Source organism: Alosa alosa, chromosome 3 (genome assembly GCF_017589495.1).
Source record: "Alosa alosa isolate M-15738 ecotype Scorff River chromosome 3, AALO_Geno_1.1, whole genome shotgun sequence".
In the NCBI taxonomy this organism is placed as follows: domain Eukaryota; kingdom Metazoa; phylum Chordata; class Actinopteri; order Clupeiformes; family Clupeidae; genus Alosa; species Alosa alosa.
Genome location: NC_063191.1, coordinates 30,426,188 through 30,452,579, shown reverse-complemented (window position 1 = coordinate 30,452,579; position 26,392 = coordinate 30,426,188). Strand labels below are relative to the sequence as shown.

The window sequence follows — 26,392 nt, the reverse complement described above, 5'->3', positions numbered from 1 at the left end:
AGGAGGTTGTAATTTTGCCTAGGTAATATGTTTATGCTTAAGAGGGGGGAGATGTAGGAAAGTGGGGTTTCTTTGCAATGTTTTGTTGTCCACTAGATGGCGCTAGTTATTGGGTGTGGTAACCTTACGGCTGTGTTTCAGAATGCAGTAAGAAAGTAGCTAAAAGCTGCATGATGATACTGTTCTTGGTTACATTGTCTTACCAATCAATCAAGCATCAAACATGGACTCGGTTACTACACTTGGTCTTATCAGACCACAGGACATGGTTCCAGTTATCCATGTCCTTAGTCTGCTTGTCTTCAGCAAACTGTTTGCGGGCATCATCTTTAGAAGAGGCTTCCTTCTGGGACGAAAGCCATGCAGACCAATTTGATGCAGTGTGCGGCGTATAGTCTGAGCACTGACCCCCAACCCCTTCAACCTCTGCAGCAATATTGGCAGCACTCATATGCTTATTTTCCAAAGACAACATCGGGATACGACGCTGCACACTCAACTTCTTTGGTCAACCATGGCGAAGCCTGTTCTGAGTGTAACCTGTCCTGTTAAACCGCTGTATGGTCATGGCCACCATGCTGCAGCTCAGTTTCAGGGTGTTGGCAATCTTTTTGTAGCCTAGCCATCTTTATGTAGAGCAACAATGTTTTTTCAGAACCTCAGAGAGTTCTTTGCCATGAGGTCCCATGTTGAATTTCCAGTGACCAGTATGAGAGTGTGAGAGTGATAACACCACCAACACACCTGCTCCCCTTTCACACCTGAAACTTTGTAACACTATCAAGTCACATGACACCGGGGAGGGGAAATTGTCTAATTGCGCCCAATTTGGACATTTTCACTTTCACTTCAGGGGTGTACTCACTTGTGTCGCCAGCGGTTTAGACATTAATGGCTGTGTGTTGTGTTGTTTTGAGCAAACAGTAGATTTACACCAAGCTGTTATCCAAGCTGAATAGAAACCATGAAAAGATATAATAAAATATTTACAAAAATGTGAAGGGTGTACTCAGTTTTGTAAGATACTATATGAAGCGTCAGCGTAAGCGGCAGCCCTCGTTTCAGCCGTACTCGTTTAAGACGGACGCGGTCAAGACAAGTTTACCTGTGCAAGTTCACCGAGCACAGGCGCCGACAAAGGCAAAAATGTGCCATTCCACCATATCTGTTATCACCGGCCATCGCAGAAAACGGCATCATGCCAAAAGGGGCAGAAATCACCTTAACCTCCAGCAACTTAAGCGGTCCTTACCTACAGAAACCTCCTTCTCCATGGGCTTGTGGAACTGTCAATCCGCAGTCAACAAAACGGACTTCATAGCTGGCTATGCCAACCACCTTTCATTGGAACTCCTTGCTCTCACTGAGACTTGGATCAAACCAGAGAACACTGCCACCCCGGCTGCACTCTCCACTAACCTTACACTATCCCACACCTCTCGCCTATCTGGGACGAGGGAGGCGGGACGGGCCTGCTGATCTCCAACAAATGGAAATTCACCCGCTACTGCCTTCAAACTAATATGTCTCATTTGAATTCCATGCCATCACAGTGACCGCCCCAGCAAAACTCTACGTGCTGGTCATCTACCGCCCTCCAGGCCAACTAGGTGACTTTATGGACGAACTTGACACTCTGCTGTCCTCCATCCCTGAGCATGACTGTCCACTTCTTGTTCTCGGTGATATGAACATTCACTTAGATGCCCCAGGCTCAGCGGACTTTCTGGCCCTGATCCACTCCTTTGACCTCAAACTGGTTCAAAGCCCACCGACTCACAAAGCTTGCAAAGAGCTTGACTTGATCTTCACTCGGAACTGCAGCACAGACACCCTCATGGTGACGCCTCTCCATCTTTCTGACCACTTCTTCATCCAGTTCAACGTCAGCCTGACAGAACAGCCTCCGGCTCCTCAGCCGATGGTCACGTTCCGCCGCAACATCCGGAACCTGTCTCCAACGCACTTCTCCTCTGTGGTTGCATCTGGTCTACCTCCACTCAACACCTTCTCCTCTCTGGAGGTTAATGAGGCCACAGACTCGCTCTGCTCCACACTGACCTCGTGTCTAGACGAGCTGTGCCCTCTTACCACAAGGCCAGCTCGATCCAAACACTCTCATCCATGGCTAAATGATACCCTCCGATCGCATGGCGCACCAAACTCAGAGCGCGGAGAGGAAATGGCACAAATCCAAACTAACTGATGACCTCAAAACTACCAGACACTCCTGACCTCCTTCTCAGCCAGCATCACTGCTGCTAAGGCGGCTTTCTACAATGACAAAATCAACAGCGCTTACAGACACTCGAAAACTCTTCTCAACCTTCAAATCGCTACTCAACCCTCAGCTGCCTCCTCCTCCATCCAGCCTTACTGCAGATACCCTCGCCTCATTTCGCAGTCAATTCTCTACATGCCCACTCAACGCATCTGACTCAGATACCGCGACTCCTACAACCTCTAGGGACTGCTGGTACATCTTTTTTCAGCATTCACGCCTCTCTCCGAGTGAAGTATCTAGACTCCTGACATGCAGCCATCCTACCACATGCTCGCTGGACCCTATACCCTACGAGCCTACTTCAGTCCATCAGCCCGACCATCGCCCAGCTATCACACATGTGATCAATGCCTCGCTAACCTCCCCGCACATTTCCAACAGCGTTCAAAGTGGCCCGGTAACACCGTTATTTAAGAAAGCTTCTCTCAACCCTGCTCAAGTCGAGAACTACCGCCCTGTCTCACTCCTGCCTTTCCTATCCAAAGGCATTGAACGAAAGCAGTCTCCAAACAGGTCTCTGACTTCCTTTCACAGAACAACCTTCTGGATCCAAATCAGTCTGGGTTCAAAAAAGCGGCCACTCTACTGAAACGGCTCTGCTGTCTGTAACAGAAGCCTTAAAAGAAGCCAGGGCGACCGCTCGGTCATCAGTACTCATTCTGCTTGACTTATCGGCTGCCTTTGACACGGTGAATCACCGCATCCTTCTCTCTGTACTCGCTAACATGGGAATCTCCGGTTCTGCTCTCTTGGTCAGCTATCTGCACCTCACCATCTCACCACAGGGGTCCCCCAGGGCTCAGTGCTGGGCCCCCTTCTCTTTGCTATCTACACCACCTCCTTGGGACAGATTATCCGTTCACATGGCTTCTCATACCACTGCTATGCAGACGACACACAGCTCTATCTGTCCTTTCCACCTGATGACCCCTTGGTTTCAGCACAGATCTCGGATTGCCTCTCAGACATAGCTACATTGTTGAAGGCACACCACCTCCAGCTGAACCTCTCAAAGACTGAACTGCTGGTCCTCCCAGCTAAATCTACCATACACCACAACATCAACATCAAATTTGACTCCCTGTCTGTTTCACTTACCAGGACTGCAAGAAATCTAGGAGTTGTTCTCGACAACCAACTAAACTTCTCAGATTATGTTGCCTCAGTCGCCCGGGTCATGCCGCCAAGACTCTACAACATAACGGAAAATCAGGACTTACTTGACTCAAGATGCTACCCAACTTCTGGTTCAGGCAATAGTCATCTCACGACTCGACTACTGCAATGCCCTCCTGACAGGTCTCCCAGCCTGCGCAGTGAAACCACTTCAGATGATCCAGAAGCGGCGGCTGGGCTGGTCTACAACCAACCCAAAAGGGTTGCTCATCCAGCTACACTGGCTACCTATGGCGGCCCGCATCAAATTCAAGGCTCTAACGCTTGCCTACAAAGTAGTCTCAGGTTCTGCTCCCACCTACTTGAATGCCCTCATACAGACATACGCTACCTCCAGACCGCTAAGGCTCCTCAGACTAACGACGTCTAGCTCTACCACCGGTGCACGCTCAAGCCAATCCAAACTTTTTTCTCATCTGTTGTTCCTCGTTGGTGGAACACACTGCCAGTTCCTACAAGGGCAGGGACATCCTTCTCCATTTTCAAAAAACTCCTGAAGATCCAGCTCTTTAGAGAACATCTCCTCTCATAGCAACACTTACAACAAGTCTTGCTGATCCTAGCACTCACCAGCCGTCTTAAACTGACAAGTAACTGTTAAAAACAGCACTCACTGATGCACTTATTCTTACTGTACTCTAATGTTTTTAAATTGTCCTAAAATTGTTGAGAATTGCTCTAAAACTTAAACTGTTGTTAGTCGCTTTGGCTAAAAAAAGCGTCAGCCAAATGTAATGTAATGTAACTATATAACTAGTATCAAGCCTGAGCAACTGCCTCAGACTACAGGAGCTGCAGCATAGCACTCTTTGTGGGTATATCTCCAGACCAGAGATTGGCTACTGATACAAAGTCCATCACTGGATGTCCTTGAGTATGGATGGAAACAAGAACAACACGATAATGCACCAGTCCCTACACCAGATCCCGGACTACCTTCTGAAGTTTGTCAGCTGTAACTGTGCAGGAGACTGTGACACTCTCAGGTGCAGTAAAAAGCAAGGAGTCAAATGTATTTCTGCTTGTGGGAACTGTCATGGTAACTCTTGCTCAACTCAACAAGCCAGATAATAACAGGAGTGAGGGAGTGCAGGGGAGTTGGATGAGGTTTGTTAAATTTTAAACTGATTAAGTAAGTTTTGTTTTGTAATTGTTCAATAAAACCACTTGTTATGGATTTTTTTATGGACCTGGAGTCATTTTTACTCAAAACTAATGGATGGGATAGATTCAGCACCCCTAAAAACCTCTAGTTAAACATCTCAAAAGCTAATATTGGTAAAAAAAAAGCCTAATTTTCCCTAACTACAATGCCAGACACCTTCAGATATGAGAAACCCCCTTAGATTTTTGACTTTGGTTGCTTTCATGGGAGCCAGTCGTAATTCGAGCACTGCAGAGGAGTAATATCCGGAATCCCAACTTCAGGTTCAGTGGAGGAGATTATAGAAAGTTTAAAGGGTGAGGCTATTTGCACCCCTGGTACAATTAGCAGTGTATGCTATTCGTACCCTGGTGCAATTAGATGTGAATTCTATTCGTACCCCCCGTCTGGTACAAATATCAATGTATGCTATTCGTACCCTGGTGCACACAGCAATGTGTTCTATTAATACCTTGTCTGGTACAAATATCAGTGTATGCTATTTGCACCCCTGTGCATTTATTCTGGCATATTGATCACACAATGTAATAAAAAAAAAAACAAAACGAAAAAACGAACGAAAAAAATGTTTTGTTGTTACGTCACAGGGTGTGAATAGCTCAGCTGTGTAATATACACTATGAATAAGGTATGCTGTTTGCATCTATGTATAGTTAGAAGTGGATGCTATTCGTACCCTGGTGTATATATTAATGTATGCTATTTACACCCTGGTGCATGAACTAGCTAATTGTTGCAATCAAAACTTCCTTTTGAGAACCGATTTCTTGTTCAAATTGCGCACCTTCTCTCCAGAGACATTGGTACACGTGCGCGCTCAATCTGCCTAACCGTATTGTGCGGGAATCGAACACCAGTCTCCCACGTACTAAACTGTGTCCATGACCACTGCACTATCTACTTCCACATCTAGATGGGTGTTTGCAGGTAAACTTATAGTTTATGGGCCTGAGCGTCATATTCACGAAATCTCTGTTAATTAACAAACTGACGGTTGTATGTGTTCACTGAATGAAGATTATGAAAATATAACACAACTTTTCAATCTAAAACTTAATTTGAACATAAATTAGTGCCGAAACCTTTCAGTACTTCACTTTCTGCCGACGCTGGCTATTGCGTGTAGGTCAAAGTCCGCCGCACAGCGGCGCCCTCCTTTTCGTAAAATTGATTTTTATTTCTCTGGCTATTGCAATTGATATCAATGATTAATATGAATGCCCGGCCCCAGCAGTGGTGCGACTGGCTGGGGCACCTGCACCGTACGCCGGCGACCCGGGTTCGATTCCCGCCCCCTGGTCCTTTCCGGATCCCACCCCGACTCTCTCTCCCACTCACTTCCTGTCAATCTCCACTATCCTATTTAATTAAAGCCATAAAAAGCCCAAAAAATATACTTTTTAATATGAATGCCCTCAGTAAAAAGCACAACAAACAGAAAGCAAACAGTCACGCACTTGGCTGGCATAAGAGTTCGCGTGCCCGCCTGCACTCGGGAATGCGCTGACCACGGGCAGACCGCATAGCGTAATATAACGGGAGACCGCGTGACAACGAAGCATCGAGCCGGCGATGCTACTGGCACAATTCATCATGTGCTCGGCACAGCAACGTCTTCTGAACAGTGCTACGGGGGCGATGCTTAATGTAGTGCTCTGCATTATATACATTATTAGAGTTTCGTGACGCTGGCTATTGTGTGTAGGTCAAAGTCCGCCGCACAGTGGCGTCCTCCTTTTCGTAAAATTGAGCCGGATTCGAACCGGCGATGCTACTGGCACAATTCTCCATGTGCTTGGCACAGCAACGTCTTCTCTATAGTGCTACGGCAAAATAAATTTGCTTCCCTTCAAGGTTGGATTTTTCCTATTTTTTTCATTGTGAGATTACAATAAATCACCAACAGATTATTTTTTATTCCGGTTTTTAGTCAACTTTAGTAGAGGTACCAATAATTCTGTAAGGAAACGTGGTTGTGCCGTGCCCCAAGCTTCCCTAGACTTGGAGGCCGGTAATACTTAACTTAGTCTGACGAGCCAGACCCACATCAAGATGTAGGGTCTGGGAACTCACCATTCGCAGTGCTCAATCCGAGGGGGCAGGATAAACGGTTGTCTTTCAAATTCCCTCTGCACACAATGGGATAGCGCTGCAACTCATGTGTCCCATGCGTTTTCCCATCAGCGGAGCTAGTTGGCTAGTTGATCAAACTTTTGCCAACTTAAAAAAACCTTAACTTGTGTCGCGCTGTTCACCAGTAGCAGCATCCATCTTCTTTGTTTTCAAGTAGCAGGGAATTCACGCAGAACCGTCGCAACTCATTTATCATCATTATGTTAAGCCCGCCCACCAACTCTATACACGATGTGATTGGCCTGATCTAAGTTTAATTTTTCGAGCTCGCAAGTCAACGGAGAGTTGCTAGACTACCCTGACTGCAAATTACATTTGCTGCCGCTTGGGTGCATCTAGATTTTTAGGCTAACTTGTATACTGCTAATAATTCAAATCATTGTTTCCACATTGTTGGTGTCGGTAACATCACCATTCAAGGAAAAGCAATACATCAAGAACAGAAACTTTGTGGAATGTTTTCTTTTATTAACATTACACTGTTGGGAGACTTGAAAGACATTTCTGTTACGATGCTAGAAGTGTTGACAGTCACTTTGTTATACTATCTATACTGAATACTGAAGACTTGAATGAGACTTCTGAAAGTAAATATGATGTGCAACTTTATTAAAATATTTCAGCATTTCAGAGATTCTATAACATACCTTACAAAGACAAAACTATTTCACTATTAGTACATCAATTAAAAAAAGTGTTATGAACCATACATACACAAGTGCAGTCAATGCTGTAAGCGGTTTCTTTCAGTTTCTGTTTAAACTTCTGCTAGACAATAGGTGTCTTATTTTAATTTAGCATGAGCCATGAAAAGGCACTTAAGTCCATCCACTGGAATGTAGTGCCTCATATGGGCAGATAATATGTGGATGGTCTAACCAAATCTGTGAATGTACTTATCACTGGATATATCTCCAAATTTCAAAATTAAAAGGCGTACAAGTTTCTAATATTTCTTCATGCATCTTTGTGTGTATATCTTCTGAGTACTGAGAAGATTCAGAGTTTAGGCTGATTGGACATCTTGGTCTTTAGGTTCTCTGCCAGTTTATCTAGGAACTCAAAGGTGTTGAGAAAATCTGAGCGCTGGACACTGCATAAAGAACAGAAAACGATATAAGATACATAGCGGTTATTCAGCAAGAATGAACACAGTTTATTGAGATGTTTTTATGAGTTCACTCACTTTGGTAACCCCTTGATGCAAGCTGCCAAGTCCTTGGTCATGAATCCAGCTTCAATTGTTTCAATGCAAACAGCTTCCAGTGCCTCTGCGAATACACGCAGCTCAGTATTCTTGTCCAGCTCCGCACGATGGGCCAGACCTCGTGTCCATGCAAAAATAGAGGCTGAATAGAGAGAATGATAGAGAACATGTGACAAGCATCCATACAGAGCCGGACAGTAACGGAGTACATTTACTTGAGTACAGTACTTGAGTACAATTTTGAGGGATCTGGACTTTACTCGAGTATCATTTTTGGGGAGTATTCATGACTTTACTCAAGTACATTGAGTACACATCATTTTTTGAGAGTGGTTGGACTGTCTTTAAAAGTCATTGAACATGGAGAAAAAATATGACTCCATTTTTTTACCTGTTTCAAACCCTATTTTTTTTATTGTATATTTCACTGTAATTAACACCATAAATTTCGCCTAAATCACTGGCTATGTTCAATAAAGTTCACAAAACAGTTATTTTCAACAGTATGATTGTATGTCCAGGGGTGTAGTGGGCGTTGGACGCGGGGGAACGCCATCCCCCCACTTCATGGAGCATTGTTTTGAGCATTTTAATAAGCATTAATTTATAACAACTGTTGTTACCAGTGATAACAACGCATCACGCAAACGTCTCCAATTAGGCCTCTTTGTCATAAAATTCAAGAATGACCGTCATGCTGTAGCACTCCACAATACGTAAAGACACCAAATGCTGGACATCTTTAGAAAGCTAAGATCCTGTAGTTTCTTAGGAAGCACTGGCACAGAGTTACAGAGCCTAGACTATTGTTTTTTTTCTTTCTGCGAGATAACAAGCATCTCTGAACTGACTACATTTCAGCCCTCTAGGTCACTTGATATGATTTTAGAAACACAATTGAGCCCTAGCACCAGGTCTTGCGAAGCTGTGTGCAAAAGTAGATCAATATAAAAATGAAAAATCAGTATTTTAGACCATTATTTGCCAAGGTATGCTCATGCGTTTTGGAATGGCTTTTGGTTACCCAAAATGCATACTGAAATAAAATTCTGCATTTCTGAGGTTTCTTGTAGACCATTTGGATTGTGTCAGATTCTGATTTAGAATTACTACACAAAATGGAAAAATTACACAAAAGGCTCTATTTTTGCATTTTCTTTGTTGGCTTCATGCGTGTGTATAAGATGGACTACATCTGCACAACTAATATTGGATAAAACAACATGAATATTTAATTCCTATGGATTCCTGTGAATATTTCAAGACCAGGAATGTAGTGGTAAAATAAGAGGTGGGTAAACTATGAATTCTGTGATCACAGTAAGGTATCAGATTTTTAGCAAAGGCATTCAGAACATGTTTGATGATGGCGCGGTTATTGTCAAATGTTTATAACAATACAAATGGCATTAAGTGGTTCATAGAGTGTTGACGAGTGTACATATTGTTATTGTGGATAAATACAGTGTGATTTTTAAATGCTAACAGTTGTAATTGGTGAATAAAGTCTTTTGAGAGGTGGATAAACTCTAATAAGAGGTGGAGAAACTATTTCTGAAATTTCAGTGGTGGGTAAACTGCGTTTAGTCTGCTTGCGTTTAGCGGCCTCCACTAGCCTACATCCCTGTTCAAGACCCAAGGCTGCATCTAGCCTACTTATTGCTAAGGATATAGGCTACACTGCAGCTAGAAGTTATGGGAAACACCAAACACCAAAGGAGAGGAGGAGGGTATTAGGCTATTAACTAAACTTAATTGAGACATACTAGGGCTGGGCGATATGGACCAAAACTGATATCCCGATATTTTGGGGCTGATTGGCGATATACGATGTCGATACGATATTGATATTTCAAACAGAAAGAGCGAAGTGCTTCATATATTCACTAAACACAACAATTATAACAACACAGCCGGTTTTAATTATATTCATTTCAGACTGCTCTAACAGAGCTGTGCAAAAAAGGTGTAAACAATAACATATACCAATAGGCATACAGTTGCTCTGAGGGCTGTGCAAATAACAATATTCGGGTTAGACCCTGATTGGCAACACAGGCCTACAGCTTTACAATAAAGGTAACACAAAACATAGGCTACCGTTAAAAGCCAATATAATAAACCAATTGGCATACAGATAGAGCTGTGCAAATAAGAAAAAAGTAGGCTACACAGCACATACCTGTTTGGAAATATTTAACTGCACAAGGAGTAGGGCTGGGCGATATGGACCAACACTGATATCCCAATATATTTTGGAGCTGATTGGCGATATACGATATATATCGATATTTTAAACAGAAAGAGCTAAGTGTTTCGTATTCACTCAACCAGCTTTAATTAGAATGATTTCAGACTGCTCCAACACAGCTGTGCAAAAAAGTGTAAACAATAACATAGACCTACAATAGGCATAGGCTACAATTGCTCTGATAAAGCTGTGCAAATAACAAAAGACCAAAAGTTGACCCTGACTGACAACGCAAGCCTACATTGTACTGCACAATGCAATATTTTGGGCACAAAAATATTGAAAAACCTGCAGTTTTGTCACACAATGCAGTTTTTTTTACCCATAAGGGTTTGATAGGGCCTAGATCAGTGGTTTTCAAAAGTGGGGGCCGCCAGGGGGGCCTCAGCAAGTTGGAAGGAAAAATAAAAGGAACAAATAAACACATTTGAAAATTTGAAATATACCTATTACTATGAGGGTTGTTATACAACGTCATTATAATATTGTGTCGCATATCTGGACATTATATTTTCCATGATAATGACTGTGAATAATAGTAGAGTGATAGGTCTCATATAGCAGAAAGCCCCAAATACAATTTTTACACACTGTATGCTCTATCGCATAGTGCTTGTGGCTAAAATAATTATTAGGATTAGCTTAATGTATTTTTACATTTACCGTAGTATTGTCGATGGGTTTAATAACACATCAAGGGGGTCCTTGGCCAGAACTTAGTGGTATTTGGGGGGCCTTGTCGTGGAAAAGTTTGGGAACCCCTGGCCTAGATGACAGGCAAATGTAGCCTATGATGGCCTAGACATGTTGCGATCAACAACAAAAATTGTTTTAAACAATTAAGCTACTTAAACAGCGTAACTGAGTCACTCATCAAGAGTGTGATAGACGCTACCGTCGTTTTGTATGCGTTCATTTTTGCATGTTCCGTTTCGTAAGAAAAATCCCTATGCACGATTGAATGGGGTTTCAGGAGTCATAAAAAATGATGCCCCTAACTGCTCGCGAGTCCCCGCGTGCATATCCTCTTAATAAAATCAGCGTGTAGGTTGTCTCCCTGAGGACTTTAGATCTGCTACTGTATATCGCTAAACGCAAGCCCCAGCAGGCACCGTGATGTCAATTTGATGTCAAGAATTAGTCAAGGTTTTGACCACCATGTTGAGCATCTATAATTTCATACTATTTTAGCATTACAAGTGATGATGTTAAATCAACGTTGATTTGATATCAAGCAAAAGGGCGTCAAAATGATATGGAATTGACGTCATTGAATTGACCACCATATGAGAACCAATAATGTTAATAATCATAATAGTAGTAATAATAGCCCACTAGGCTAATGTTACTATTGTTTTGACACTTCTACCAACCAGTCTGGTAATATAACAGACTAAAATGCCAACAGTAATCATTTTCACGATTGTTTTTAACGGATGCTTATCGCCACTTGATAAGCGCATGCGCACACACAGCAATTCCCATCCCCCACCCCTGATCAAATTCAAATTCGCGTAGCACTCTAGAATCTTTGCTGAGTTTGCTCCTTTTCAACTGCAGTCACCAGTGACTTCAACCGTCACTTTCTGTCATGCCTCTGACTGAATGTGTAAGCTGTTCAAACTCTGCCGACATCATATCCCAGGTAAGAATTACAGTACTTTTGTATGCCAATTGAAAACGTGAATTTATTCGAAATATATTGTTTTCATAATGGAATGTTAATCAAAGCCGTTAGTCATGTTTAGAATTAGCTAGTGAGATAACGCTAGCGATGTTAGCTGTTAATGTTAACTTTTCCAGTAACTAACTTCACTATTATGTGAAATATCTGTTTGTTTGAAGTTTGTCTGTTTGTTAGTTTTAGAATGAAATATCAGCCGCAAGTAAGTTAGCTAACGTTATACATTTAAAGTAACGTTAGCTACATTTAAAGTGGCTGTTACCATGCAGGCTAGCAGACACAGATGAAAGTTGTTAACGTTAAAATTAATAACGGTTAAAGTTACCTTGCGAACTTCCATGGGACATAGGTAGGTCACATTATTTAAACTTAATACATGTAGTGCTAGTGTTGATACATAATATACATGTAGTGTTGCTATAACTGCAAAGAGGTCCAGTATGAATGAAGTAATATATCAGTTATCTACCCACTGATTTACCTGTCATTTAATGGATGTGAATGGGGCAAGTGTGATGGGTGGGTGGCACCTTAATATCATGCCTAGAACTGCTACAAGTAAAAGGATCTTTAGTTTGTGAAGGGTAGTGTTAGGCTACATATTCTTCATTTCATAGCCCTTATTTGCCCCTTGTTTGATGTACCTGACTTGCTCTGAGGCATGTGTTAAGATGCTTGTGAGTGTAGTAGTGCTTCAGTGATGGTCTTTTCATGTTTTGTGTGTTTTGCAACGTATTAATCTTAGTCTCCCTCTGTTCCCTCTGTTTGCAGGTGGTGTGTTGTGAGGACTGCTGCCCTAAGAACACTGAGTGCATTCTGGAATATTCCAAATGTGTGCCACGTCCAAGCTCGTAAGAGAGTTCACTCACCATGTAAAGACACAAACACACCCACAATGTTATTTTGAAGTATTAAAAAACATTGTTGTTTTAGAATTTTCGAACGAAATGGTTGGTAATTAGCACGTTTACGAGTATAGTTTACATTCCGGTATGATGGCAGAATTGTCTTTGTGTACTGTGTGCCAAAACTATACTAAAACTATACTATTTAGCATGGTTGTGCACAATGTGCAGCTACTTCAAATACTGTAAGTATTGTAATTTATCTAACACTACCGTTATGCATGGGAAAAAGGTGGGGGTGGGGCGGGGATTGCATGGAAGGGATGCATGCTATTTCAAGAGTTGGACACCCATTCACTTTACTTTTTTAGCACAGTTAATTTGGACTAAATGCATCAGTTTTTCGTTTTTTTTTTTTTTTTTTTTTTACATGGGTTTCTCTGAATTCCCCATCAAAAACTATACAATAAACTCATATTTTTGTTCAGTCTCTCTCAAATTTGAAGGGTTTGTTACATAAACCATATATTTTATGCATAAAACATAAAAACTACTGCTAACGTAACGTTAATTTACCCACTGCATTACAGATATTGGTTTGTACCATCACAGTATTCAAGAGTTCGATGATGGAGAAAGTGAACTTTCTTTTGAGATGACACCTATCAAAGATTGTAGCCTTTCCCGAAATAGTCACGCTGCCCCTCCATTTCAATTGTTGATGCAAATAAAGTAGACCTATCATGCTTATCAAGTGTAACTCTCTGAAGACATCCTTAACTTGTGGGTGTTGGAATTGTTGCTAGGTAGTTCATTTAAGTTCACTCAAAATGTCAGGCCGATTGTATGGTGTGTGCGTCCCGTCACTGCTATGGCGTGTTTACATATGGCGCGTTTACATGTTATCTGTCGCTGCCAGCACGTTCTATACTCAGCGTCGTCCATCCTTGCAAATGGGTTCAAGTGAGGACAGAGTTAAGTTGTAAACAATTGTAAAAATGATTGCCATAATCTGATTACACTCAAAAGACTGGTTTTGGTACTCTACAAATTAATGTTTTACTTTGTTATTTGTTATGCAATGTTAATGGTATACAGATTAAAACATGTTTTCAGTGTCTCTTCAGCTGAAAACTACTTCCAACACGCATGCCTCTTCCATGAATAGCCGCTCTTAGCCTGGCTAACGTCAGACCTCATTGAGATAGGGTCTGGGATTTAGACATTCATTTTCTCGTATTAGATTTTAGAGGTTTTATACTAGTGCTGCCACTAACAACTAATAACTAATTTTGTTGTATAACTCTCACTCCTCCTTGTCCACAGGTGGCAGCAGTGCGGTGGAGGCAGTGTGGCAGCAGAGCTGGCCTAAACAAAACAGTCTTCAGTCCTTGGAACCGCACCTGGCTCTTTGGCCCCAAGAACAAACCTTCCGTCATAGGTGCCTCTGATAGTGCATCACTCACAAGAATGGTAACAAGAATGCACTTAAAGAATGCCCTGGCAGGAGCATCACATATGAATGCTTTCACAGACAGTTGAAGTGCTTTGCCTCCATGAACAATGCCATCTTGCTGTAACTGCTGCAACTCCTGGAGAAAGTCACTTAAGTACTCTTCCACCGAATTTGGTTTTAGATGGCCACAATGAAAGGAGCAAAGTTGTGAAAGTTGCAGAGTATGGGACACATTTGGAAGTTGGAGGATTTAAAAAGTGGCACACCATCAATGTTAAAGCACAAATGTAGGTGCTCAACGATTCCTGGATGCTGAGACAAACGTTTGGTTTTGGAGTGGCATTGTCGAGAATCTACCAAGAAGTTTGTAAATTAAAGGATGGAAAAAGTATGGGATTTTGAAATAGAAAATGTGTAGGAACCCTGTTAAAAGAAACCTTTTCTCTGTCTCTCTCCATTCAACTGGATCTCTCAATGTTCTCATTGTTCTCCAAAATTCCATTACTTGTTACTACATTGTACATGTTGTCATACATTGTTCATATTTAGCCATATTTATTCTGCCCTTATAAGATAACTATTAATACACTGCACATATTTCCTTTATATTACTCTAAACCACCTTCTATAAACCAACTGTATACTACTGTCTACACGGCACTATGTCTTGTCCTGTCTATGCACCACCTGTCTATACTTTGTATATCACTTTTCTGCTTTTTTGCACTTCTGGTTAGACACAAACTGCATTTTGTTGTCTTTGTACTTGTATTCTAGCCTGGGTGCCATTCCGAACTGGATGACTGGAGCGGAGCGCTCTAGAATCTTTGACTAAGAGTGAGTGAGTCTTCGTTGCTATGGATGACGTTATTACTCATGCACGACCTTGACTGAAGTGACCACCTTGATTGGCTGATGGTTGTAACGCGTGAATGATTCCAAACACCTCCCTTACGATGATGAGTGGCAGGTGACAGGTCTGAGAATGCGTGCGCTACACAAGGACTGAAGATGATGAATAACTGAATAAAAAGGTCTAGCCTAAATGAATCAAGAGTAAGGCAAAACAAATAGCCTAGTAGCCTAATGAAACATACGGATTGATGTAGTATCTTTGTAACATTATTAAATTAATCTGTTACTATGCCTACATTTGCAAAAGAGAACATTTAAATTTGATTCACAATAATGTTACATTTAATTTACATGTTGACAATGAGTAGCCTAGTTTTGGTTGTTGTTGGTGGCGTTATTGCATGTTAGTTATGCCTACAATGCAAAATTGCTTCCTCACGATTGGAAGCTCCTGTAGCCGCATAGGATTTCAAAACATGGCGAAATGCCACAAAACCGGTTTGTGAATAGGTCTGTGAGTTAGGAGTCCTCTCGACTTCTTTTAAGCTGTCACAGAGGTGGGAAGGTGTGATTTGTTGGGGGCAGGGCCGGATTAACTGGGCACAAATGTCTGATGGCCCCCCCAGCAGTCTTACGCATTCAGTGCGGGGTATAAACAAGTTGAGAATTTAGCGGTGTCACGTCTGCCTGTCACAGACGTGGGGAGCTCTTTGAAGCTTGGGATAATGTGGTACAGTTACTACAGTAACAGTATTTTATTTTACTTCTTATGGAATATTTTTTTTTTCACTTTTATAAAGGCTTTGTTTGAATGCTGTTGGAACAAATAGTAGTTGATTATAAAGGCAACTTTCTGTTGCAATATTCTGTGTGCTCTGGACTGCAGGTAACTTGTTAAGCCAGTGGTTCTCAAACTTTTTCTTTCATTCCCCACTTTGATCAAGGGGGCATAGTCCTTTCGAGCCCCACCTGTCCCTCATCGCTCTAAGAAAGTGGTAGGTCAAGCTTAAAATTGTCAAATTTATTGAAATAATGACAAGTTCTGAATATATCCTCTTCAGCAGAGTTAAAATCAGCTGGTGCAGCAGATATAATAATAAATAAATACATAATGTGCCATTGTAAATTAAACACACATAAAAACGTTGCTAGATAGTATTAAATCGCCAACAACATTGTTTTCTGCAGAAGCCTACCCAAGGCTACAGATTAATTTTGAACAGTTATTTCTCTACTGATTCAATTATCAAAAAGGTGCTTTCTCTTCGTCCTCTGCAAATGAAGCAGGTAGTTCCGTATAGAGACGTTAGAATAAATTAGCGTTTGTGATTGCAAAGTTAGTGTTATAGCCTACTTATCACAACGTTGTCAAAGTTAACTTGAATGCATCAGTTTTGAACAAAGTTGTGTAGGCTACACTGCGCCAGTTGTAGTCTGCATGAACAGTTCTTGCACAAGACACTGTTTTGATTTGCGTAGTTGTGTTACCCCCAACACTGACAATAACGTAGACAGCAAATTAAGATATTTGTTTGTTTTGTGGAGCGGCACCGGCAGGCTATCAAAAGCAGATTTCGATTTTCGTTACCACTGTGTAGCCAAGCCTTAAACCATACTCAAGTAGCCTAAATCAAGGTAATGTTTAATTATGCAGGATTTATTTTATTATTGAATTCGTATGCTGGGATTCCTCTCGGCAACAATTATGTTTAAAGGTAGCCTCCTGCTTTTTCAGAAGGGGCGGCAGGCAGGCTACTGACAGAGGGATGTACAGTAGCAGAGCGACGCACAGTGGCTGAAAGTGGTACTAAAGTTTCACGCAGCGTAATGCACGACTGAAGTGGCCATTTGAAAGTAATGCCCACTGTATTATCACATTCTGTTTTTATTTTGCATTTTACACAATGTCCCAACTTCTTCTGTTTTGGGGTTGTAATACATGGCTAGTAAGTGCAAAACAACACTGATGTTCTGCCACAAAGCACCTTCAGTGAGGCCCTTAGCTAGCTTATTCCATAACCAATGCCTGGAAAGTGTGTCTCTCACCAATGGGATTAGTGGAGGTCTCTTTGCCCTGCTGGTGCTGACGGTAGTGTCGTGTTACTGTTCCATGGGCAGCTTCGGCTTCAACAGTGCGGCCATCGGGACATATCAGGACACTGGTCATCATGCCCAGAGAACCGTAGCCTAAGATCAGGAAGAACAAGAGAGGGATATAAATTGAGTACATAAATGAAACCATATGATGCTAAATGCTTTCAGAAAAGTGAGCATTATTGTTTTCCTACCTTGAGCCACTGAATCTGACTGGACATCTCCGTCATAGTTCTTGCAGGCCCAGATGAAACCACCCTCTGACTTCATTGCTTGTGCCACCATGTCATCTATGAGTCGGTGTTCATACCAGATACCCCTGGCCTCATACTGGGATTTGTACTCACTGTGAAATTGATGAATGACTTGGTCATTTGCAACTAAAGAAACTGACAAAACTGCACACATGCACAAAACAATTTAGTTGGAAATGGCATAGCTGAATTGATAATAAATAATCAGAACTGGTCAGGGTCATCGCATTCAGGAATCAATAACCAGAACTGAAATTTAAAACATATATTCAAAAATTCAGAAATCATTTAAAAGTTGGTTCTTCTGAACAATCCTTAAAGGACAAGTCCGGCACAAAATGAACATAGGGGTCACTGAGTGGCAAAAACGTAATATTACGTTTTTCCTTCCCATGCGTTGAGTGCCAAAAACGTAATTTATGTTTTTAGCTTTTTTTTTAAATTACGAAACTAGACACTCTAACACACCTTATATGTGATTTTGGGAACTCTGTGGTGAATGGAAATTAAATATATGATGATCGAAAACTCATGAAAACGCACAATCTGGACATTTTTATCTGGACATTTTATCAAAACTCGGTTGCCGCTTTGGGTCGAATCAGTGACGCATGCACGTCATCTCAAAACCAGGCCATATTCGTGGGTCTATCACTAGGTGGCAGTCTCGCCAGGTCTCGCTGATCACTTCCCGGAAAGTTTATAGGCAACACTTCATATTTCATGAAAGACGTTATAGCTCAAAATAGTACCACACTTCAACGGTAACATAATGTGGGTCCCTACATGTAAACCGAAGCATTGTGAACTTTGTAAGTGTACAGACAGTTTATTATAAAAGATATAGTTTAGCAAGACAGTACCGCTCACGTATACAGGCAATGCAGGCGGGCGCCATCTTGGAAAAAGTCACGTGACAGTTCAGCTCACGTTGCACGTTGCACATTGGACTGGCTGAATGCATAAGTTGAATGCCGTGCAACGTAAGCTGAACTGTCATGTGTTATAAGCTAATTAGCGGTTTGCAATAAAAGTGGTCTCATTCGATTAGCATGAAAACATGTCCCAGAGAACAGTCGAACTCAATACACATGTTATTAACCCCTAGGTTTATTTTGCGCCGGTGTCGTGTCGAGTTAGGCTCCTTTGTCGAGATGAGCTACCGTAGCGTAAATCGATAGCACGGACATATCGAGTTGCGCTGCCTATCGAGCTGCGCTACTGTACGAAGTTACATACGCTAGTATGTAACTTTGCCTTTGCTTTGCTTTGCCTTCCTGCCTTTCTCCAATGACCGTTGTGTTTGGAATTATTCGGGCTTTTCTAATTTAAGTTGTCTTACAAAGGCAGCACAGACACCTACGTTTCATGTTTGTTTTTATAAATTAAGGCGAGACACGGCAGGTGAAAAAAAAACAATTTACACATTTAGGTGTTTTTTACAGAAGCGCCCTGACTGCTATTACACAATGCTGCTTGATGAGTGTTTGTTTTTGTGCATAGGCTGTGTGTGTGTGGCAAATCAAACATGATGGATACATTCTGACAACACAGGAGGGAGCGGGAAACACAGACACTCGCGCACACCCACACGCACGCGCTCAGACCGGGAAAACAGAGGGAACACTGAGACAGGACAGTGATACAGGGTAGCCTCGGCGCTAAGATATGTCATTGCACTAACATTAACTTAGCGATTATGGATATTTTTAATATAAACTGAACACAAAATAACACTGCCATCAAATTAATGATCTATGAACCTGTAATTATTTAAAACAGTGAATAAATGCATACCGATGCTACTCTAGGCATAAATGTGAGCAAATGTAACATTAGCTGTTGGATTGCTAACTTTAACGTTACACTAACTTACAACCATGAATCACTCAACTGTTAACGTTAGTTTGTAGCGTTCGTCAATAAAGTCAAAAGCCCGTGACCTAAAGTCAATGGTAGTTAAAGTTAGTAGCCTAGTCTATCGTTACATTTAAGTTGAGTATCTAGGCTAGTTAACCTCACTGATTCATAACCTTAGGTTAATTTATTTATTTCCGTAATTTAGGTTTAAATGAACAGTTTTCAGCGTAAAAACGATTAATGTTATTATACCCTATAGGTTATTACAATACACTGTAAATAAGGACACTTACGGTACGCTAATTTTGCTGAATTAGATTTAACTTACTGTTATTTCTAGAGATGCGTCTTTCCTCTTCGACAAATTGCCACAGAATGAATTTGACAACTTTGTCGCGCGACAGAAGTTACAGTGCAGTTGCTAGGGAAACACATCTAAAGCATTTAAGTTGCTAGGAAAACACATCTGAGCATTTGAGGTAGCTCAAAATTACAGTCATTCTGTCAACAAGCAATTGTGACGCTTTTTTCCCCAACTGCGCTTGCGTGGTAGCATAACTCGACGGGTAGCCCAGTTCGACACGACACCGGAATTGTCCTTTAACACAAAAGCCCCTTTATTATTGCAAACACAGACAAGTAGAGATGCACAAATTCGTCATCCATTTTGAGACTCTCCAAAACAACAAATGCTAGCAGTTATTTTAATTAGCTATTCTAGATTGATCTGTGTGTATTACTGTATTAAGGCCTTAGTGTTTAACATTTATGGTATGTATAGAAAACTACAACCTTCTGGGTTCCAATGATTCCAATGATTATGGACTGCAACATCATGATTTTCACAGAAACTTGGCTTAACAGCAAAATACCCCACAACGCCATCAAGCTAGCTGGACGCTGCATTCTCCGTGCTGACAGAACAGCTGACTCCGGTAAGACCAGAGGTGGGGGTTTGTGCATTTATGTTAACAAAACGTGGTGCATGGACACCACCATCACCGAGCGTCACGGCTCAGCTAACCTAGAGTATCTCATGGTTAACTGTAGACCTTTCTATCTGCCCAGAGAGTTTACATCAACTGTAGTAAAAGTAACCTATATACCACCGGATGCTAATGCTAAGCTTGCCATGAAAGAACTGCATTATGCTATCAGTAAACAACAAACTCTGCATCCCAAGACAGCCTTCATTGTCGTGGGTGACCAACCACTCAAATTTAAAAACTGTACTGCCCAAATTTAATCAAAATGCATCATGCCCCACAAGAAGATAATATTTTAGACCATCTCTACACAAACATAGCTGATGCCTACAAAGCCGCTCCCCTCCCCCACCTAGGACACTCAGATCACCTCTCATTGTTTCTACTGCCCAAGTATTCAGCACTCATCAAATGTGTGAAACCAACAGTAAGAACAGTCAAAGTGTGGACAGAGGGAGCTGACTGCACTTCAGCAGCGTTTTGAAAACACTGACTGGAATGTGTTCGCAACTCAGGCCACCCATGACCTCCACACGGACATTGATTCATATGCCTCCTCTGTTTTGGACTGTATCAACTCCAACATCAACAGTGTCACCACCCTCAAACGGATTACGACTTTCCCTAATCAGAAGCCATGGATGAACAGTGAGGTCAGACTTCTGCTGAAGGCACGAGACAACGCATTCAGATCTGGTGATGCTCAATACTATAGCTCATCCAGGGCTAATCTGAAAAGTGGCATCAAAAAGGCCAAGCACAACAACAAGATAAAGATTGAGGATCATTTCAAGAACAACTCTGACCCCCGACACATGTGGCAAGGCATCCAGGCCATCACAGATTACAAACCCGCCACCCCCCCGTCACCGACACCTCCCTGTCTGATGAGCTGAACCACTTCTATGGCCGCTTTGATAGGGACAACAAGGAGGTGGCCATCAAGGCTGTGGTCACCCACGCACCGAGATGACCATACTATTGATCTAGTCTTGTCATACGGCATAAGCATAGAGCAGTTAACAATCTTGCCACAACACCTTAACTGACCACCATCTAATTACTTTTACAATGACATTACAACATGCAGTATGTAATTTAGCTGAATACTACAGCCACGGCTTATCTGAAAAAACTAATGCAGACTTTCTAGAAAAAATTTCGCTTACGCCTGCCCCATTCCGGACTCATGTGGTAGGCCTATCAGAAGGCCCTTTCCTTAATCCAGCCAAGGTCGACTTGTTAACTGATAATGTGATGAACTCATTACGCTCAACCCTTGACAAGAAGGAAACCTGACGAATTAACTCCGTTAGCCAAACTTGACACATGTATAAGAAACATAAAGACATGGATGACAAATAATTTCCTGCTTTTGAACTCCGATAAAACAGAAGTCATGGTTTTAGGTCCTAAAAAGACGAGGGATATCCTATCCTCATCACAGGCTACATTTACTGATCTTCGACTATCCTCATCCACAAGTGTTAAAAATCTAGGAGTTACAATTGACCAAGACCTATCACTAAGTAATCACATAACACAGATTACCAAAACTTCATTTTATCACTTAAGGAACATTTCAAAGATAAGGAAGTCTTTATCCTTACCAGACGCTGAGAAATTAATCCATGCTTTTGTCACCTCAAGGATTGATTATTGCAATGCTCTATACGCTGGCTGCAATAACACCTGTCTAAAGAGCCTACAGCTTATACAAAATGCAGCTGCTCGCACACTCACTAGAACTAAAAAATATGAACATATTTCCCCTATCCTGGCATAATATTATTATTATTATTATTATTATTATTATTAATAATAATCTTCCTTCCTCAATTCGACTAGCAGACACCCTCCCTATTTTTAAGTGTAGACTTAAAACATACCTCTTTACTGCCTCCCATAGTTAGGTATGGTGCGGTGTGGAACTTCACCCACCTCAGGGATTTTTGGAATGGACCACCCTGAGGAGTCCTCGTGTGACTGGCACCCCGATGGTGCGATGGGGCTGCACGATTATGGCCAAAATGATAATCACGATTATTTTGATCAATATTGAGATCACGATTATTAATTAATTTTAGAGACAAAAATATTTTTTCCCTTAAACATATTGGACTTGCTATCTGGCTCACCCAAATTCTTCCCCTCACATTTACTCCCCAAAATTACAGCAAATATAGATTGACTGCGACATCCAAACAACTTCCAAACAAATTTTTGGAGTGTGCTACTTTGTTAATATTTGGGGAAACGTTAACGGCACAGTAATTACAACAAAGTAATTTTGTTGTAGAAAATTAATTTCTTTAGAAATACTGTTAATTTGATGTTTTTTAATTCATTTATAAATGGTGCACTGCACTTTAAGACCCTTTGCCAGCTCCACTCAAATAGTTGCAATTGGGCTCTCTCCCTGTTGTGCTCAAATGCGTTCCCAATTAAATGGAGTAGCATAAGGTAGTTAGATCTGCTGCAATGGAGATGCTATGTATCTCGATGTAACAAGCTGTTTTGACATTGACAACGTTCATTGTCACAACAACGTGACATTGACAATTGTAAACGTTCTTTAGGAAGAGTGTAAAGCAGTTTGCAGTAGCCTAAAGTTAACCACAATGTCGTCTGTCGCTGGAAAAAAAAATAGCGAGCGGCCTATGATAACATAATTAAATGCTTGGCAGGCCGGATTAAAGTGTGACGGGCCGGATCTATGATAAATAAATGCTCGGCGGACCGGATTAAAGTGCGTGGCGGGCCGCAGTTTGGATGCCCCTGGTTTAGTCATTCGTTGATATGTAAAACACTGACGTGTAGGCTACATTTTCATTATTGTTCACTCGTTTTGAGTAAGCTGTGTCTTGAAACGCATGCATTGTAGGTTGCACATGTATCTTATAAAATACATGAATATAATTCACGGATCCCGTCATTAGCTCAACTCTTATTATAGGCTATATCGGAGGAAGTAGCTGTAGAAGTTGTTTTTGATAGCTGTTAAAAACGGCATGGAACTGACAGAGATGTTTTTGTTTATAAATACATAAAAAATAAATAAATAAATAAATAAATAAATAAATAACATTATTCTGATACCTTTTGCTTTTCCCAAATACAATGTAGCCTACAGTGTAAGTGACCTTTCATCAATCCAGTTGCAATGGATGAACTGTGATGAACTGCCCTACTTGTGATTGTTTAGAGATTTTAAAGGTTTTATAACAATGCTACATCTTCTTTGGCTATTCTACAATCTATTCACCTTTTCAGCACCAGTAGGCTACTTTCTGTGCAGCCGCACACACACACTCAGGCATGCCAAACAAGCATACACAAAAGTTTCAAGAGTGGGGGATGGAGTAAAATATGGAGACAAATTGAAGTGTGATTTATTTTCGCGGAACGGATGTACAAGACTGAGCGGCGGTCATATTTTGTACCGCTATGCGGTACATCTAGTTATTATTAGGCTATTGGTCCAAATTAAGCTATAGGCTATACCTAGGTCCTATGAGTCTAAGCCTTAGTTTTAAAAAGGTGTAAATAATTAGTCAAACAGACATTGTGTTGTGGGACTTCTCCCCCCTTCAACCACTTGACTCTTGACTCATTATTTTTCTCAAGATTGCATGATGTCTATGTGAAACCATTGAATGCCATCTACAATTGGTTGCGATCATTATGAACCATTTAAAGAGAATCCATTTTACTGGTGAGCTGATTTCGAGAAATTAAAGCTTTAAGCCATGATGAGGTCTTATCTTACTTCTCATAAATTTCTTGGAATATGTCCTTAAAGCGGCCATCATACTTCTTCAGAATTGTGTTCTTGGTACTGAGGTAAACTGCCATTCCTTTGGTCAGGCCCATCTGGAAGGAACTATGGGCAAAATCATGAATGGACTTGTCTGTGTTGTACATTCCCATTGCAACTCCACCAGTACCTGCAGACATAAACAAACAAACAAACAAACAAACACACACACACACACACAATGCTAAATATATATGAATATGCACACAAATCATATACGTTGGTATATCATGAGCTTTAGACCTGGGGTTCTGAAACATTTTAATGGACAGGGAACACAAGGGAGAAACATTTCCAACGTCTCCTTTACAAGTGTAACACTTATTAAAGGGATGATCCGGAGTTAAAACAAGCTGGGGTCTATTTATTGATGATAGCGAGTTCAAACTTTCGTATGGGAGCAAAATGATCAGCGGTTAGCTCCCCAGTGACCTAAATGTGCTCAAGATGCATGAGCTCTTTGAGGCTCAGAGCCATGCTCAAACCAGCTATCCCCTCTATTACTCAAGTGTTTTCCAAGGAATTCAATCTTGGCTTCGGTCACCCAGCTACAGATACATGCGCTGACTATGCCAAGTACAAGATCAGGATTACAGACCCAAACCTTACTGACAAAGAGAAGAGGATGTGATCGGCATAATTCATCTTGCATTGTCGCAGAGCACGCGTTTTTTATGACATGTTAGGCAAGGTTGCTGAAGGTCATGCGACCTTTTGATATGATGCAAAACCTGGTGGACAGGCCTATTATTTACGCCAGATGTATCTGTACTTGTTTGGTGTGGTTGTGCACCATGGGGACAACAGTTACCAGGCAAAAGATAATGTTATCTCTCAGACCGAGTCTTTGGCAGAATTGAGCAGAAGATCAGGAAAATGGACACAATTCTGCTACCACGGGAATACCAAGCCATCCTGCAGCAATTCGGCAACGTTCATGTTTATGGCACAGACTGGGAGGTGTTTGATTGCAGGTCAGCCACAAAAGACTGTGTTAAAGGAGAATTCCGGTGTGATATTGACCTAAAGTGTATTGAAACATGATAACGAGTGTGAACGTATGTCTCATAGCCAGGGGCGGAGCTCGGGTATTGTGTGAGGGGGGGCGGGAGATGTTTGCCCCCCCCTCACTGATTGTTGCAGTAACCCGCACTGTCGCGTTGGCTTGCACTAGCGTAATTTCACCAACCTTTTCATTCACACATGTAATATACAGTAGCCAACCAACCAAAATATTTAATATATGTTTATTCCAGGAAAAATAAAAAATAAAGCCTTTGATCATAGCTCCCTATTCCGGTCAAACAAACAACAACTTTGCTCAACAACTTCAACTCATTTAACATGTTAAAGGGACAACAACTATCCCATCCTTTTTAAAGAAAAGAAACGTAAATGAAAACAATATCCCATAGCCCTTGCCAGAAAATGAGCGACTGTGAACTCAAGAACGTTAAAAGTTGGCCCACTTTTAAGAATTTCTCAACAAAGGAAAAAACAGACACGTAGCTTTACAGGCCTAAAATGACATGCACACTGCAAAAAACATTTAATCTATTTTGAGTTTCAGCATTCTCTCCTTCATGTTTGCAAATCTGTCAATAACTTTATCCTTATTGACCTCAATGTCTCTCGATACAGAGGAGCGCTAAGTCTGACAGCCGTGACTCACCCATGGTGGAGCGCAAGATGAGTTTCAGTCGGCTAAAACTTCTCTCTGCCTTCGACTGCTAATTGGAATCGTCAAGTAAATAATGATAAAGAACGGCAAGATTAGGAAAAGCCCGATCCATGTCGCTTATGCGATGAGAAATGGGAGGATTCTGTGGGTGTTTAAATGCATGCACAGCTCACTGTACATTGCACAAAATGTAACAAATTCATTAACCACTTCTGGCCGGGCATTGATAGATCCTGTGAATAAAAGTCCGCAAAGTTTAACTTTTTCAGGATCATCAGAGTAAAATGTTTGGGTTCAGAGCAGCAAATTTTCCAGCCATTCTCTTGAAATCTGCAAATCGATGTTCAAACTGAGAAACAAAGACGCCAAGTATGTAGTAAAACACATCGACTCTGAATCTGTCCCTGCTGTCTTCTAAAATCTCATCTGCGTGTTCATCTGAACACAAACGCTTTTTTTTACTTAACTCTTCCCCTATCAAAATCGGTAGTTCCCTCACACAGTATAGCCAGCTTTCTGGCTGTGTTAAACAGACAAAAACTATGCCTAACCCAGCCTACATATATTTTTATTGAACATTTAAGTAGTAAACAATTCGAATGGATATGTGGTCAATAAACTGTATTTAAAAAAAAAAAAAAAAA

At 41.3% G+C, this 26,392-nt stretch overlaps 1 protein-coding gene, 1 long non-coding RNA gene and 1 pseudogene across 2 annotated transcripts in view; 2 read left to right on the top strand and 1 right to left on the bottom strand.

Annotated features, from left to right (window-relative positions):
* Positions 1–1,029: 1,029 nt before the first annotated feature.
* On the top strand, positions 1,030–4,334 carry LOC125291669 (annotated as a pseudogene).
* A 2,871-nt stretch (positions 4,335–7,205) lies between these two features.
* The window catches only part of idh1 (isocitrate dehydrogenase (NADP(+)) 1), a 38,946-nt gene continuing 19,759 nt past the window's right edge, over positions 7,206–26,392 (bottom strand). The window contains exons 5-9 of the mRNA XM_048238629.1: positions 24,020–24,197; positions 17,345–17,496; positions 17,103–17,243; positions 7,945–8,107; positions 7,206–7,851 (exon numbers count right to left, since the gene is read on the bottom strand). Of these exons, the coding sequence (XP_048094586.1) occupies positions 7,758–7,851; positions 7,945–8,107; positions 17,103–17,243; positions 17,345–17,496; positions 24,020–24,197 (728 nt within the window). The 3' untranslated portion in view covers positions 7,206–7,757. The remainder of the gene's footprint in view (positions 7,852–7,944; positions 8,108–17,102; positions 17,244–17,344; positions 17,497–24,019; positions 24,198–26,392) is intronic.
* On the top strand, positions 11,622–14,780 carry LOC125291789. Its single transcript, XR_007193069.1, has 3 exons — positions 11,622–11,861; positions 12,672–12,772; positions 14,072–14,780. It is a non-coding gene; the product is annotated as an uncharacterized LOC125291789 (long non-coding RNA).